At 35.3% G+C, this 18,285-nt stretch overlaps 1 protein-coding gene across 1 annotated transcript in view; it reads left to right on the top strand.

Moving 5' to 3' along the window:
- The window catches only part of SYNE2 (spectrin repeat containing nuclear envelope protein 2), a 352,560-nt gene that overhangs the window by 146,311 nt on the left and 187,964 nt on the right, over nucleotides 1-18,285 (top strand). Inside the window, 6 exon segments of the mRNA XM_020986547.2 lie at nucleotides 44-2,138; nucleotides 4,192-4,514; nucleotides 7,584-7,728; nucleotides 10,620-10,838; nucleotides 15,336-15,601; nucleotides 16,280-16,448. Of these exon segments, the coding sequence (XP_020842206.1) occupies nucleotides 44-2,138; nucleotides 4,192-4,514; nucleotides 7,584-7,728; nucleotides 10,620-10,838; nucleotides 15,336-15,601; nucleotides 16,280-16,448 (3,217 nt within the window).

Genomic DNA, 18,285 nt, shown 5'->3' on the forward strand with positions numbered 1-18,285 from the left:
TAATGACCCCAATCATATTTTGTTGTGTTTTTTTTTTTGGCAGTGCCTCTCTGGAGAGCATACAACATCTGAAGAAATTAGAAAAATGCTTGGAGTCAGTACATAAAGAAAAAGATTCCTTAAACAAATTTAAAGAGGAACAGGCAAACTTATTGAGTCAGCTAAGTGACATGGACAAGAAGTTAGCAGAAAGCCAAGTTAAGCAACTTGAGCTTTGTTGGGAACAGGTGGAACAGTGGATTCAAAAGAAATATTCTCAACAAGGCGCTGAATGGGATGAACTTCAGTGCCTGATGGGGAAGATCCGGGACATGGAGAATTCACTGCAAGAGCAGCAGCAGCAGCAAAAGTTGAACTCTCCATCAGAGCAAGGGGAAAATAAAGGCCCAGTGTCCTTAGCCACAAAGCTTCAGGTCACTAAGGATAACTTTTCACTTTTAAAAGGGAGAGCCGAGCATCAGATGAAAAGAATTTGGGGAAAGAAAGAAAAGAAGACATTGGAAAATGCAATAAATAATTTACAAGAGCAGCTAGAAGCACTGGAGCTATCAACAGAAGAAAAGGACAGTCAGTTGAAAAGTTGCCCGACCATGAAAAAGATTCAAGAAGCTGTTCTGTGGGTTAATAATTTATTAGTTGGCCTGGAGCAGACTGCTGCTCTCCTTCCAGATAATATTGTGTCACAGATCAGAAAACACAAGTCTGTGCACGATGTGGTTCTGGATAAGCAGCCAATTATAGAGTCTTTGGTTGAGGAAACTAAAGTTATCATTCCTGATCTGAACCAATGTGAAGCTACTGACTTAAATACTTTTTCACAGGAATTGCAAAGCTTGAACCAGGCACTTGTTTCAAAATGCACTGAAATGTCTCAGCAATTAGAGTCCAAACTGGAAGAGAGAAAGGCATTTTTTGAGAAAATGGGAAAAGTGCAGCATTCTCTCCAAGGAAAGGAAGTATTGATTGCCCCTGAGACCAAAACAACCTTCTCAAAGGAGGACCTGGACCATCAGCTTGTTACTTTGAAAGATTCTCAAAAGGAACTACAGATGACCGAGGGGGTCATCTCAACCTATCTCCAGGAGGCCACAGACTTCTCTAAGTGCTTAAATGTATTTGAACGAGTATTTCTTGATGATCAGTTAAGAAACCTTAAGAATAAAGCCAGGAGGATACAAAGATTAGTTCGGAATAAATGTCATGAAGTCAGAAAAAAACTAGATGTCGACACTGAACTCTTAGAAAAAACAAATACGTTACAACAAGAGTTAGACGAGATACATAATCATGAACTTCTACTGAATGGGGAAGTGAATCAGGGAACTAAAGAAGAAATCTGTGAGCTCAAAGAAAGAACCTCTCTTCTTCAGTCCAATGTTTTGCAATTAATGAAACACAAAGAAATATGTGAATGCCTTGGACTCAACTGGGACAGTTCACAACTTGACAAAGTACAGGCAGAGTTACTTAAAATAAAAACAGAACTTCAGGAAAAGGCCGAACAATTAGAGAGAGTTGTTGCAGAAAATGAAAGACTTCAGACCTCACTAAATGAACTGAAAATGATAACTTTGCAAATTAAGAAAGAAACTGCTGAAATAGTAAATGACCCCAATTTTCCTCCAGAAAGTAGTCTACTTAGTGCCCAGATTTTGAGTCAAAGGGTTGAAAAAGCTACACATTTGTGCCAAGAGACAATAGATCTCTTAAATGCCAATGAAACCTTTAAGGAATCTTTCAAACAAAAGATACCACAAATAAAACTCCTTGCAGAAGAAAATGACAAGCTGCACAAATCTCTTCGAAATGTGGTTGAAAATTTCCAACCCCGATCTGTCAGTGGAAAGGATTTCAAAGACCAATTGGAACACGCGTTGCATATTCTAACACAGGCTAATTTTCAGTTGCAACAGCCATTACAGGTGGAGTTGGAAATAAAACATATTCAAGAAGAAAAGGATAATTGTGAAGTTCTTCAACAAAGAGTTATGGCTGAGCTTTGTCATATCAAAGCTATAACCATCAAAGAATATCCAAGGCAAGAAGATAACCCTCATGAAACCAGGGATTTGGAAACAAAGCTGAATGAATTTGAAGATCTTCAAAAGCAATTTAATGCAGGCATTGCTTTACGCAAGGTATATTTCTCCATAAGATTTTGATGCATCTGTTTACAATTCATTAGGTCTAGTTTGGTGGTTATAGTTCTTTGTTTTGCCTTTTAGGAAGGTTGACCTCCCTTATATATGAAGAAAAGCTACAATGGCTAAAGGAAGGCCAATAAATTGGGTTAGGATAGCGCCATCACCACCACCACCACCACCACCACCACCTCCTCCCTAGGGCAACTAGGTGGTTCAGTGGATGAGCATGGGCCTGGAGTCAGGAAAGACCTGGGTACAAATCCAGCCTCAGACACTTCCTAGCTCTGTGACTCTTGGCAAGTCACTTAACCTGTTTGACTTAATACATCAGAGAAGGAAGTGGCAAGCCACTCCATTATCTTTGCCAAGACAGCCCCATGGACAGCATGGTCCATGGGGTCGTGAAGAATTAGACAGAACTGAAAAACAACATCCCCTTCTTCCTCCTATTTAAACCTCACTAGGCTGGATTTTATATTAATTTAATTACAATTCTTCAACTAGTTGATCCAGAAATGTGATTTCCAACTTTATCCTGGCAAAACAAATAATCTACATTGGTCCTACACCTGTTCTGATAGGGATCATGAACATCAGGGTGTAGAGTAAGAAAAGATGATGCCCACCAGCATCAGAAAGAGCACCACCTGACCATCTATCTAGTGCTCTTTCTAGTGTATTGACTTCTATATCATAATACATATATCCAGATACACATATCATTTAGACTATGGTAAGTAGAAAAGGTTAGATAAAATATTATGAGATTAGAGGTATGGCAAATCAGTTTCAGCTGAGGAATTTGGGGAAGGCTTCATGAGATAGCTTGAATTTGGGGTGGGTCTTGGAGAGTGTTCATCCGTAGGAAAAAAGGATGTTATCAGAGGAAGGAAAGTAAAGAGGGCATTCCAGGCAAATGCATTATATAGTTGCCAAATACATATTTGTTGAATTATTGGATTAATTTTAATATTTTATTATTAAATTTATTATTTTATGTAATATATAAATATATTAATTATATATTGATTAATTAATTATATATAATAAAAATTAATTATATCATATATAAATATAAATTTAATATTTTATTATTATTATTGCTTTATTTTTAAGTTGAATTATTTTTTTTAAAAGAGATGTATGTATAAATGAAGAAACTTTACCCAAGTTCATAAATCCATTACTCAATCCAATATGGAAAATACTAAAAACACCCACCAGATTATTTTAATGTACATGTTAGGTGACCAAATCACATTCTATGCTGGAAATTTTGTTTTTAGAAACACTGAGATTTTTTTTGAACTGTCCATTATTGTACAAATAACTTTCACAAATTCTATAAAATATTATTCTTGCTGAACTTTTTTAGAAATTTCAATTGTTGTTCAATTATTTTCAGTCATGTCTGACTTTGTGATCCTATTTGGAGTTTTTTTGGCAAAGATAAAAAGAGATACTGGAACGGTTTGCCATTTTCTTCTCCAGATCATTTTACAGATGAGGAAACTGAGGCAAACAGGGTTAAGTGACTTGCACAGGATCAGTTTAGCTAGTAAATGTCCAAGGCCAGATTTTGAACTCAGGAAGATAAATTTTCCTGTCTCTAGTCCTGGCACTCTATGCACTGCACCACCTAGCTGGCCCATATTATTAGAAATGCAGCATGTAATTTGTAAGCTAAGGGACGGTCATGAAAAGTATAGTAGAATGTTTAGTACCGGGTAATGTCTTAGCTGTGCTATGTACTAGCTTTGTGATATTGGGCAAACAACCCTCTGAGAACTCTGTTTTTCTTACCTTCAAAAATGGGAGAGTAATAAATGAGATAGTGGGTATAAAAGAAATGTATAAGCCATACAGTGCTCTATCAATGCAATGTAATGTGACAGGTTGGATTTGGCAGAGAAAGGAAAGATCTTATTTTTGGTATGTTGTATATACTGTGGTAAGTCTTGCTTTTAGCATTAATATCTATTTACCATTCAGATCTAAGATGTTTTATAATTTTTATTTTTATCATATGATTTGTTGTACCTTGTAGAATATCCTTGATGAAGCCTTGAAGGACATGAAACATTACAATGAAGCAGTCACAAGAGCAGTTGGGATCATTAATTCCTTTGAAGCCACTGTTGATTCACGTAAAATAGATCTTGATAATCTAGGGAAATTTCAACAGTTGACTGACGGGAAACAAGAGGAATTTGAGGCCTTGGTAGTGGACCTAAAGAATCTTACCTCAAAGCTGGAGAACATAACCAGTCCCAAAGCCAGAGTGCAGCTTGAGAATGTATTGCGTGAACTTATCAAGACTAACTCCTTGGTCAAGGAATCAACTGAAACAAAGAAAGCTGACTTAGAGAGGTAGGTGGTATTTTCTCAAGGAGACTAATTATTATTGGTTTTTTTTTATCATTTTAAAGATCATCGATTTATAACTGGAAAGAATCTTAGAGCTCATCAGCCCAACTTTTATTTTACAGATGTGGAAATTGAGTCACTTAACTTGACCTAATAGATAAAACATTTCATAAGCACTCATTATGTGTTAGGTACCATGTTAAGTTAAAAATAAAAGCTGGCAAGACAGTCTCTGACTTTAAAGCCCTTACATTCTAAAGGAGAAGGACCACACATAAAGAGGAACTTGGGGAACTAGAAGGATGGTATATTTCAGGTGGAGAAGCCCTGACAGTGCAATAGAAGCCTCCAAGTGAGCAAGGCAAGACCTAAATAAGCCTTGCCCAGACACATATAGGTGGTAATTGGCAGAACCAGGATTAGACCCAAGGTCCTGTGACTCTGAGTCCCTTTCTTTTTCTACTATATTATGCTATCCTTGATCACTTCCTTCTGTTCCTTTAAGTAAAATAGAAATACTAATTGACTTTATTGGCATCAAATACTTACCAGTTAAGATGCTAACTGTATCTACTGCCACTATTTGCATATCTTGAACTTTGCCACTTTAATGTGATGGCATGCACATTTCTGTATAGCATTTGGCAGACCTTTTATGAGTCTTTCATTCTTTCTTGGCAACTCAGCATGATCTGGTAGAAAGCTCACTGGGCTTGGAGCCAGAAAATCTGGATTCACGTCTCGACTGTGCCACCCTCTAGTTCTGTAACTTTGAGCAAATTACCTAAGCTCCTTGAGTCTCAGTTTCCTCTTGTACTATCTCACAGGATTTTTGTGAAGCTTGAATGAGAGAATGTATGTAAAGTGCTTTGAAGTGGTAAAGTACTATAAAAATGGGAGATACTATTATAACTCAAAACTGATCCTACTTAATGTTAATATTAGAGAACTCATGAGGTCATGTTGGGAAGAAGTCTTAGGATTGAGTGCAATAAAGAAAATTATTTCAGTCAAATTTCTGTTGCAACAAATTTATTAATTCAAAAATATTTATTTATTTGGAGTCAGCAGACCTGTGGTCCAGTCTTGGTTCTGCTACTTGCTACCTGTGTGACCTTTGTTAAATAAATTCCCTTTTATGAATCTTAGGTTCTACATTTGCAAAATAATGGGATTTATCTAGATCAGGGGCTCTTAACTTGGCATCTGTAAACTGAAAATATATTTTTCAAACTTTTTTTTAAACTCAAAAACTTTTCAATAATGATTTAAATATAATTGGCCTCTTTTGCAAATCCTATGTATTATATTTTATGAATTTAAACATTATTCTGAGAAAGGGCCCATAGGTTTCACCAGAGGGTGCTATGACATCAGAAAGATTAAAAACCCTTAGACTACTGATATTAAACTAAATAGAAATGGAGACCACAAAACCAAACATAAGGATCCCTGTGGGCCACATATTGACTTAGAAAACTACATATTAACATTATCTATTTATAATTGTATTTTTGTTTATCTTGACAAATATTTCCCTAGTCTATTTTAATCTAGTTTGGGCTACACTGGGAAGTGTTATGGGCCACGTGCGGCCCATGAGCCATCACCTCTGCCTCGGACTATGTGATCTAAAGTCTTCCAGTTCTGAATCCTTTAATTCTATATGGAAAACACTATGTAAATATATTGAGCTTTTATGAACCACTCTACCATGTAAAAATGCTTCATCTCTTTTATTTTCACCTCATTTATATGCCAGTACCCTTCAGATGATGTAATCCTTCCCAATCCAAAAGCTTTGGGCTTTTGAACCCCAGTGGGCTTCATAACTTTTCTCTTTGATATACCAATTTCTTCACAATTCGGCTCCAACCTACCGAACCAGCTTTATGACACATTGCTGATGTTCAGCCGTTTCAGTCGTGTCTCACTCTTAATGACCCCATTTTAGGGTTCTCTTGGCAAAGATACTGGAGTGGTTTGCCATTTCCTTTTCCAGCTCATTTTATAGATGAGGAACTGAGGAAAATGGGGTTAAGTGACTTGCCCAGGGTCACACAACTACTAAGTGTCTGAGGGTGCATTTGGATTTAGGAAGATGAGTCTTCCTGTTTCCAAGCCCAGTGTTCTGTTTACTGAGCCACCTAGCTGCCTCTATAGCACATTACTCCCTTTCACATATATATGTTCCAGCCAGGATGGGTTACTTAATGCTCTTCCTACATGACAGTCCATTTCTTGTCTCTGTTCCTTTGAACAAGCATCTGCCATGCCTGGAATGCTCTTCCCTACCTGAATCCGTAATTCCTCCAAGGCTCAGCTTAATGTATCGTTCACTATCAAGGTCTATCTCAATTCCCCCCAGCTATTGCCCTCCCAGAAAAGATTCTGTATTTATTTTACATAACCTTAAAAATGCGCTTATCCATGTACATGTTGTTCTCCCCTCCCCCAATTGAATGCAAGCTTCTTGAAGGCAGGGATTATTTCATCTTTTTCCTTTATATCCTCTATACTTGATTGACATTTAATAAATGCTTGTTGGAAATGGCAGAATGATTGATGTTTGTTAGCTTACTCTATAGCAATATGAACACAGTGTTTCCGGAACTAACTAAATATATATGTAAGCATATGTATGTATGTATGTATGTATGTATATATATGTACACATATGTTTAATAATGAGAAACAAAAAATTATAGAAATAAAGTATAATAAGTCATAGCTTCAGTATGGCTAAAAATAGGATCACAGAACTATAGAATTTTAGAGCTGGAGCTTAGAGCTCAACTATATCTGTGACAAACCAAGACGTGTGTTTGAAATTTGTGTATACCGGAGTATTTAACTTCATTGTTAGAACTGAGTGGGGTGAGGAAACAAGGGATTCTTATCACATAAAACGATTATTGTCATTGGGAAACATACTTCCTCGAAGGCTGTGGAACAGGTCCCATAACTCTTAGAGAAGACTTAAATTGTTAAGTTTTTGACGACTAAACATCACAAATAATTTCTTTTTTTTCCCCAATGAATTCATTTTCTTTAACAACTCTGTATGTTTAGGGGCCTAAAGAGCTTTGAAAGCTACAATAATATCAAACAAAAAATTTGTGCCAACTTGAACAAAGTGGAAAAGGGACTTCAGCAATCCATTTCTCAAAAGCCAACGTCTTACAGAGAAGCTTTGGAACGCTTGGAACAGAGCAAGGTATGTTGGATTCTGAAGTATCTAGTGTGCCTGTATATCAGAGTCTAGGCTAGGTGAATGTATTTTTATCAATATATGGCATATCTTGGATATCAGACCTTAATTAGATAAATTTGATACAAATAGTCTCCATATTCTATAGTTTCTTTTCTTATTCTTCCCATTGATTTTGTTAATGCAAAAATTTTTTTAAATTTTATATAATCACATTTATCTACTTCTTCTTTTATGATATCTAATACTTATTCATTCAAGTCACCTACCCATAGTTGTGAAAGGCACCTGATCTCATTAGCTTCATTTTTTAAATAACAAAATTTTTCATAGTCAGATTGTGTACTATTTTGAATTTGTGGTATATGATATAAGATGTTAGTCTAATTCTAATTTTTTCAAACTGGTTTCCAGTTTCTCCATCAGTTCTTATGAAAAAAAAAAGAGGCAGTCCTTCCCCTACTAATTTATGATTGGGGGTTTATAAAACACTAGACTATTATTTTATATTGCCTCTATTTCTTGCTTACCTAGCCTACTTTTCTATATTTTATTTATCTACTTTATTATATTATGCTATTATATACTATAAACTGTTATACTACTATTTGTCTATTATATTTATCTACTTTTCTATATTTTAGCCAGTATTAAATAGGTGTGATGATTATTGCTTTATAATATAATTTTGAGTAGATTAGCCATTTCTCTACTCCACTCTTTTCTTTCTTACATAATACCTTTTAGAATACCTGGTCCATTGTTAACAAAATGCCTTTAATATTGGTCCCTCAGAAATAACTTTTATGAAATTATGCACTTATTCATACCCAAGTTATTTCTTCCAAATAGAATGTAAGTTCCTTGAGGGTAGGAACTGTTTCACTTTGTTGTTTTAAGACCAGCCTTAGCACAATGGCTGACACAAAGTAATGCTTAATAAACCTGTGTTGAATTAGCAGGGCTCTCCCTTCTTCACTTGTACCCTAGAATTGATGTACCTTGAGAGACCTTTCATTCTTCTAAATCAATTAGTTGTTGTTTTGTTTTTTCTATGATGTCCTATAGGTAATTGAACTGGCATAGTACTAAATGTATAACTTCTTTTAAGTAGTATCATTTTTTTAAAAAAAATATTACATTGGAATACCCTGACAATGACCTGTCGTCAACTCTACAATTTTTTGTCTCCCATTAGTTCTGCAAACAGTAATTTACAGCTGTATTTATAGGAATCTTGTCGGTGCCTTTGTACTTTATGCATGTTGTTATTATTTTAAATGTGATTTCTCTTATTATCATTTTCCTGGGTTTTGGTAGTACTGCACAGAAATATTGATTATTTTTGTGTATTTATTTTGTATCATGCTATTCTACTGCAATCATTGTCCCAATTTTCTCAATGTCAGTGTCAATTGTAAATAGAAACAAGTTTGTCTTTTCTTTGTCAGTACTTATACCTTTGATTTTGTTCTCTTTTCTTATTGCTTTCACTACTGTAGCATTTCTAGAACAATGACAAATAGTAGCAGAAGGAGTATTCTTGTTTTACTCCTATTTGTAATAGAAAATCTTCCTCTGTAAACAATGCTAACTTATTTTTAAATATATGGTTTTGATAATATTGAAGACAGGTCCTCTTGTGTCTGTGCTTTTTAACATGCATTAATATTTTATTTTCTTGAAGGTTTTTCCTTTATTGAAATAATTATGTAGGTTTTTTAATATGGTTAATTATAATTTTCCTATAAATTATCCTTGTATCCTTTTCTTAGTCATGTTGAATTATTTTCTGTATATATAATGTATTCATACGTATAGTAAACATATAGCATATATATAGCATATAGTATATGTATGTGTATGTTGTCTTCTTCAGGATTTTATTGAAAATGTTTTTTAGTTTTCTGAACAGTTGTAGAATTTTTCATAAGTTAGACCTAATATGGTGATGTAGGTGGTATTAGAATACAAATGAAAAGACACCAAATCTTCTCTTCTAGAGTCATAAAAATGCAAATGCAGCCTTAGTGACCAGTGTAGCACATAGGATGGAGATTGGCCACTCCACAAAATGTAAAACAAACCAGTCTGTTAAAATATGCTCACGTGATTAGCTTCTCCTTGGAAAATTATCATTAATACAAACTGTCATATCTTATTAATTCTCCCCTTTTGCCCCAAATAACATAATAAATACTATTTAAATAACATCTTCAATATTTTAAATTTAAATTTAAATATTTTGAGATGCAAAAGTCCACAGCCTTAATAGTGTAACTGCATCAGGAAAGGGGCACAGAAGTTTCAGGAAGTCATGACACTGACATATTAATTGGGGGAAAGGGAGGCAGAAAGGAATATATACAGGCTCAGTAAAAAGCTGATGATTCAGGGAGAGAGAGGTTGAGTTAGTCTGTCAACACTTCCTACCTCTTGCCTCCTGATACGGTCCTGAGTTCCTGACTTGAATCTTCATTCCTACAACTGGCTGCCCATATCTGTCTCAATCCCTGGGCTTTCTTCACTGCTCAGGAAAAGCCTCTACTACAACCTTGCCTGGATTTTGAGTTTGTGCTCTTTAGATTCCTATTTGATCCCTTTCCATCCCCAACTCCAGTGCCTTGCCCTATTCAACTAGGCATCCATCATTAGACATAGAGACTCCTGAATTACAAAAATTGAATTTGAGGGCTCAGTCCTTTTCCTTTATCTCAGAAATTATTCTTTAATTTTTATTGAAAGATGGAGCTTTAAAAGGACAATGTAATTGATCCTATAATGTATAGGAAATGTTTAAAATTTAAGTTTTTAATTGTATTCCAATTTGCTTTCAATATTGACTTTATAAATTTAAGAGGGGGAATGTCACCAATATCTGCTTTTTTTTTTTAAAGAATTTTGTAGCACATCTTGTTTCAACTCAGGAAGAACTAATGAAGCTACGACAAGACTTCAGATGTTTGAGACTTATGTGTACAGAAAATGACAGCATATGTCTGCTCAAAATTGTGTCAGCCCTGTGGGAGAGATGGCTGACTTTGCTTGAGAATGCTAAAGAATGGGAATTGTACTGTGAAGAGCTGAAACAAGAGTGGAAATTTATCAGTGAAGAAGTGAGTGCTTCTGTAAATCATATAGGTATTAGAAGTATATGTTGAAAATGTTTCTTTATTTGAATTTTGCTTCTATATAGTGCATCTTCAAGTTGATCTTCCTCCATGTTCCCTTGCTTATATCACACACACACACACACACACACACACACACACACACACACACACACACACACAAGCTAGCACTTATATTGGGGTTTAAGGTTAGTAAAACATTTTACAAATATTATCTCATGTGATCTTCACTTACAACTCTGGGGAGGTAGGTACTATTATTAGCCCCATTTTACAAATGCAGAAAATGAGGCATAGTGCAATTAAGTGACCTGCCCAGTGTCACACAGCTAGTAAGTGTCTGAGGCTAGATTTGAACTCATTTTTCTGACTTGAGGTCTAGTGCTCTATCTACTGCACCACCTAACATGTATGCTTACATATGAGTATATCATACACATAGACATATCATATACAGTACCTCAAGTACTCTTACAAAAAATCTTAATGTACTTTCAAAACTCTTTAACTATTTAGCATTATATGTAATGAGAAATTATAAAGTTAAAAGTGGAATTGAAAGAACATTTTGAGAGCTATTCTGAGAGAAGGCAACTCTTTTAATATTTTATTCCCATGATATGAAAGAAACCATATCAATAACATTGAGGCTATTGCATAAATATTGTAAGTTTGCCATAACTATATGACTCAGTATCACTGACCAAATTGTCACAGACTTCTGCTCTCACATCCTGACAAAGTGGAAGTGGATCCATTTAAATGAAGGGTTTGGCCTCAAAGCCAGAAAAACCAGGGTTCAAGACCCACCTCTCACATACACTGACTTGATGACCCTGTAAAAGTCACTTAATCTTTTGGTGTTCTCAGCAACTATGAATTGCAGAGAAGGCATCCTCACCCAGGGCTTCCCCATACCAATTAAATCAAGTGCAATCCCTATCATTATCTCTACATATCAAGTAACCATGAGACCTTTTCTTCGGTGCACCAAAAGGTCTGTGATTCCGTCACTGTGAATACTGTCTTCTCCAACACAGATTGCACCCCTTGTATATATTGTAGGAGATGATCTTCATGTGTTGCTGTGGTTAAATAAATTTACTAACTGCTGGTCACTGAGCCTTTCCACATTTAGCTAGACTGGTCCTCAAAAACCAGACCTATGGTTTGTCAGACTTGTATTCTAAGCCTTTTTAATTATTAAGATGTAGAAAATCCGCAATCACTTCCATACCATGATGATGCATAATGAGAACAAGTAATTAAAATTTTGTATTGTAGATAGTAAATGGCAAGAATTTTTTTTAAACCCTGGATTCAAAGTACCACAAGCATTTTTTGTTTCTTTAGACATTCATTAATTTCTAGATGATTATACCTCTATCATATTGGACTTAGTGAGCTCTGTAAACAAATATCCTTCATGTGAAATGAATTTTTATTCATTTTAATCATCATATTTCATCAGTATACAAGAGGTCAGTTTCTGTATGCATTTGTAAAAAAACTAATACGGTTTTGCAAAATATGTCCCTAGAACTCATTTTTAGCCAATTTTCTTTTAATTCCAGGGTTTTAAAAATAATCAAGTCTGTACTTTCATTATGTAATGTATTATTTCTATTTTTTTTCCTAAAGTTTCCTCCATTTTTTTCAAGGATGTAACAAGATTGCAATGTCAGCTGAGCTAACCTACTTTGAGAATACTTAGACCCTGTTCTCTCTAGGTATTTAGATTTATGGCAAAGATTTCTACCCTATAGTGCTGAGTTTCCCAATACAACTAGATAGAGGGTGACTTTGAAATATTCTATTGTAAACACATGTTATGGATTTGCATTTTTTCCATGTTCTTGGTCCCCCCCAAACTCAAATCATGTAATCCTGATGTAGTCAGACAGACAGCAGGACAAATGTCTTCAGGCTTGTGTATTTTTGTAAGGCAAATCCTTTTGTATAAACTGCAGCTACCTATTTCAGACTTCCCAAACTAGTCTTCAAATATATCTAAAAGGCATTTATTAGATGTTTCCTATGTGCTAAGTACCATGCTGGGCCCTGAGGGAAATATAAGAATGATTTAGAATTTACTGTGTGTGTACTGATAAATATAATTTAAAAAATTTGAAAACAGTGCTATGTAGTTTCAGAAGAGGGAGAAATTACATCTGACAGTAAATCCAGAGTGGCTTCATGAAGGGCAGTGACATTTAAACTCCTCTTCAAGGAGGAATAGGAATTTAATTACGGAGACCATTCTAAGGAATAACATAAGCCAAATGATAGAGGTAGAAGAGTTTGGAATGTTCCTAGACTGGAGAGTGGTCCAGCATGAGTACAGACGAATATATGAAGGAGAATGATATGAGCTAAGGCTGGTGAAATAATGTGCATATTCTTAAATCAAGAAAAATTGACTTTATCAGATAGATAGTAGAAAAATCCATATTTTTATCAATTGACTGATTTAATTAGGGTTGTACATTTGGCCAGGATGTTTAGAAGGGGAACAGCTGTAGGAAGAGGATTGCTTAGGAGTCTATCACAGTGACCCAGGTGAGAAGTGATGTGGGTCTGGCCTAGGAGTGACAGCCTTCACGTTAAAATAAAGTAATGAGAGATTCCAAGGTGGAATACATTTGCTTCCCATACACACTTTTTAATTATATACTTGTAAATCCCAAATAAGAACCACCCATATTTCAGGTAAGAGATGATGGTAAAGAGTCTCTTGATATGGTCACCTTAAGTCAAAGGTCTTTTCCATTGTCTTTGCAGGTAGAAGTTGATTTCATTATCTGACTCAGAGATGACCAGATTCTGGTAGACTGATTCACAGTTACCAAGCTCACAAATGGCTTATATAATGCCAACTATTCATTCATTTGCAAAATACCTACTGACTGTACTGCTTGATTAGACCACTGAGTTTTAATACTCAGAGTTACCTTCAGGGACAAGTATGACTACTTGCCTCTAGACTTCTGGGCTTTCTTTTTTATAGTTTCTTACTGCGTTTGTAGCTGTTGGCTTCCATTTTTTCACTAACGTCAGCGTACTTATTCTCTCTGGCAGTTAAGCTTTCCTATCCCTTTCTTTTCTCTGCCACCATTTCTAATTTACTGAGGATCCAGATAACCCAACTTGTTAGACTTCTTAGACTTGTGTACTAGAAATGGGTTGGTGCAAGCATCTTATACCACATACACCAATAAGGTCCAAATGGATGTGTGATCTAAATATTACAATTATGTCATATAAAAGTTAGAGAACAGAAGGAAGTCTCCTCCATAACTATGTGGGGATAGAGATGGTAGGGGAATTCTAAACTAAACAAGAGATAGAAGGTATGATAAAGATAAGAAGAGAAAATGTCAAATGGGGGGAAAAACCTTTATATCATACATCTTAGATAAAAGGATAGTATCTAAGCTACATAGAAACGGAGACAAGTATATAAAACAAAGAACTGTTCTACAGTAGATAAATAATTAGAAGATATGAATATACAGTTTTCAAAAGAAGAATTTTGAACTATCAAAATCATATTAAAATAATACAAATACAAATAATAATAATGATGATGATGATGACAATGATAAACCTGTAAATTAAAAGAACTCTGAGAATTCACCTTACATTCATCAAATTGCCAATTACAAAAGATAGAAATAGTCAATGTTGGAGATACTGTGGGAAGGCAAGTATGCTATTTATCCCTGTAATATATTAAAACTCAATGTGATTGATCAATATCTTGCAAATTAATAATTGGCATTCTGGTTTATGTAAGTCATTTGGAGTTGTGTGGGAAAATTCACTAAGCCCTTCATACTTTTGATTCAAGATTCTGATTATTAGGGATATGCCTCAAGTAGGTCATATATTCATAGCAGCACTCTTTGTAGTAGGAAAAAGCAATGATCAAATTTACTATATGATTCTAACATAATATTATTGCATCATATCAGAAAGTAAATTTCAAATATATACATGTATAAAATCTCTCAGGTAGCATATAAAGGGAGAAAATTAATTTATGCTTTCACTTCATTAACATTCATTTCAGTAGTTTACTTTTCATCCAACAGCAATATAGGTATCCCAAAAGTTTTAATGCAGTATAAAGCTTAAAAAAATAGTCATTCAAATGGCTATTTTTTAAGCTATTAAAGCTTAAGACTGCACTAAGACTTCTAGAATCGACCTGTATTTATTTCACATATGATGGGTGAATTTCTTTAAAAGATTTTCTGGGGCCTTTGAAAACTCACATGGACAGATAGCTAAATCAAAATTTCTTCTATTAATTCAGAAAAGCAGAATTACTGTCGGCAGAGAATCGCATATATTCTTGATGTCTGATGTGACTTTTCCAAAATGAGGAATTCTCAGTAACAGCTTGTGTTTTTATGATCAAAGAGATTTCTTAGGTTGACAAAAACCACATCTTAACCTTTATTCCCTTTGTTGACCTAGCTTGAACGGGAAGCAATTATTTTAGACAATCTCCAAGAAGAATTCCCTGAGAGTACCAAACCAAAGGAAGCAGCCACCAATGAGGAACTTTCTGACGCTCTAGAATGTTTCTGCCAATACGAAGAGAACCTGGAGAGGCAACAATTGCTATTTACTTTACTTCTTCACCGGATAAAAAATATCCTGAGTGTTCCTGAAAGTGTAGAGACAATTGAATCTGTTCCAGTATTGCAAGAGATTCGTTCCATGCAAGATCGATGTACCAAGTAAGGTTCAGTTATATAAGATGAAATGAAGTAGCAATGGTTGAGAAGTTGGTTGTGTATTTTAGATGTTGACTTGAGTTAAATTTAGGCTTTCTTAAAGATGTAATTATAGATTAGAATCAACCCTAAGTAATGTGGTTAAAATGGAATCATCAGTGAGTGGGCAAAAAAAAGATTGGATAGTCTAATACCACAATTGATGACGAAATACTCTACATGGTAGAATTCTGGGTGCAATTTTTGTCTGGTGGGCACATCCTGTTTAAGAGGAAATGGGGATGAAAAATAGTGGGGATTTTTTTTCTAAAGATAATTTATCTAATTTGACTTAGTATACTTCATCAAGCTATCTTTTGTAGCATGTCCTAGGCTGGCTAGAACTCCTAATGTAACCCTTGGTGAAAAAAATGAAAGAGAAATTATATGGTTGGAGTATAGAAATTGGAAAAGAAGATAGCTTTGAGAAATATTTTGTTTAGATTACTATCTATAATGATGGCATACACATATATATGTGATATGTAAATGACTGAAAAATCAGTGATATCTCTTAATTCAGAAAAAGGATTAGTCTGGGTGAGAGGTTAGTTTTTTGTTAATTTTTCAAATAAAACAGCTGTTTGCAAAAAAAAGGATAAAGAAAATTAAATTTTTTCATACTGTTTTTGTTCATTTTAGGCTCTCTCGGAAAGCTCAAGCAAATAAAAAGTTGGTACAGTTTGAAATTGAAGAGAGAAATAATATCAGTAAAGAAATAATTACTTTGAAGAATTCATTTGAAAAAATGATAGCCTCTTTCCATGATATGGCATTAGAAGAAGACCCAGGAAAGGAAGATCAGTTGGAGGTTAGTGACAGGTCATGGGCCACAAGGAGCAATTCAATGTGATTTCACTTGCAAGAAGCAAATACTATTTTCTGGTGAGGCAGTCTGTCACTATGGTGGTGTATGAAGTGGTGTGCTGGTAAATGTTTAACCACAAACTCAGAAAAAGAATGTATGCACGATATACTTTTAAGTTTAATTTGCACTAATAACATTTTCTCCATCACTTTCTTAAATCTAAACAATCAAGAAAACACACCGAGTTTGCTGGTTTCCAAGTTGTAAGTGCTTACACTGAAAACTTAACAATCAGCCCAGCTCAAGCTGGCTCCAGCGTAGTCCTGGATGTATAATTAACTCATCCCTTTAAGAAGTATGAATACCTCTCTGAATCACAAGGGAGTAATGTCATTAGACAAGAAAGAAACCGGTTGCATTATTGAAGGACTTTAAATAGCTTAATCCTAGAGACTAGAGGGCATTGGTGAGAGAAACAACAGTTGTGGAAGAACCTAGCTTTTGATGGGGAGAGATTGGGGTTTTTCTGTCCTCCCCCATTGGCCATGTCATCCAGCTTCAGAGCTGCTTACGCAGAAGGAGACAACCCATTCAGCAGTTGACAAGTTATTTCAAAAGAGTTTGGGACACAGATGAGGGAATAGAGACACACTATACCACTTCCAGCTCTTTGCCACTAAAAAAGATATATCTTAACCTTTTTTTTGTGTCATGGACACGTTTAGTACTACTCTTCTGAATCCTGTCTATCCCTTCTCAGCATGTTTTTTAAATACATAAAATGAAATACATAGGATTACGAAGGAAACTAATTATGTTGAAATTCTATTATCAAAATATTTTTAAAAGTTCATGGACCCCATGGTAAGAGTTCCCGCTGTAGACAGACACAAATACAGAGAGGTACTCACTTGAGACCAGAAATAGCAGCAAGAAACATAACCATAAGATCTGGCAGTGGACTCAAAAAAGCCAGCCCTGGCAATTGAGAGTTGGATACAGAGAGGACTACATGAGAAGAGAAAGGATTTGGAGGCCCCACAGTTCCAGAGTTATAACAGAGTTATATCCAGAGCTGGCCATGTTGTCATTATATGCCAGCCTCATTATCATTTTACTCTACATTTTAGCCCATTCTTCCCAGCATGCTGTGTGTATTTGGGGGAAGTACACGCCAGGTTACTGGGGATAGGAGAATTTTTTATAGCTGCTATTTTTCACTATGCCTTATTAGTAAACACCTAAGAGCTAATTGTGTCTTCCAGCTTATTAGAAAAGTAAAATATGGTCTATAGTACAAACAGCCCATATCCATGGGTACCTTAGAACCTGTGGCATTAATAGCAGCCCTCAGGGGGCCCAACCCACCAGTACAATTACAAGTTGGCAATGTATCCCAGGGCAAGTATTATACCGCCATTCACCTAGTTACCCAGGGGCAAAACCTCACTGTTACTATTGACTTTTTTCTCCCCTCACTTTCCCACATGCATCTAGCTGCTAAGCCCTCTCAAATATACTTTTGCAACATCACTCAAATCTATCCTACCCTTTTAGTTCCCGATGTCAACATGCTAGTAGTTCAGGCCCTCTTTACCTCTTGTCTGTAGTATCATGGTAGCCTCCTCATTGGTCTTCCTACCTCCAGTCTTTCCTTACTCCATTCCTGTATGTTGCATGACATTAATCTACTTAATACGTACTTCTGATCTGTACTTTTCAGAAGACTTCAGTGACTCCCTGTGGAAGCATGCGTTTTTGTTAACATCTATAATGCCAACCAAATAAAGTCTTACAGCTTGTTTTTTGAAAGTATAACTTAGCTCCAACTTAACTTTCC

Source organism: Phascolarctos cinereus, unplaced genomic scaffold, assembly GCF_003287225.1.
Source record: "Phascolarctos cinereus isolate Bilbo 61053 unplaced genomic scaffold, phaCin_HiC Scaffold_3;HRSCAF=262, whole genome shotgun sequence".
Taxonomy (NCBI): Eukaryota; Metazoa; Chordata; class Mammalia; order Diprotodontia; family Phascolarctidae; genus Phascolarctos; species Phascolarctos cinereus.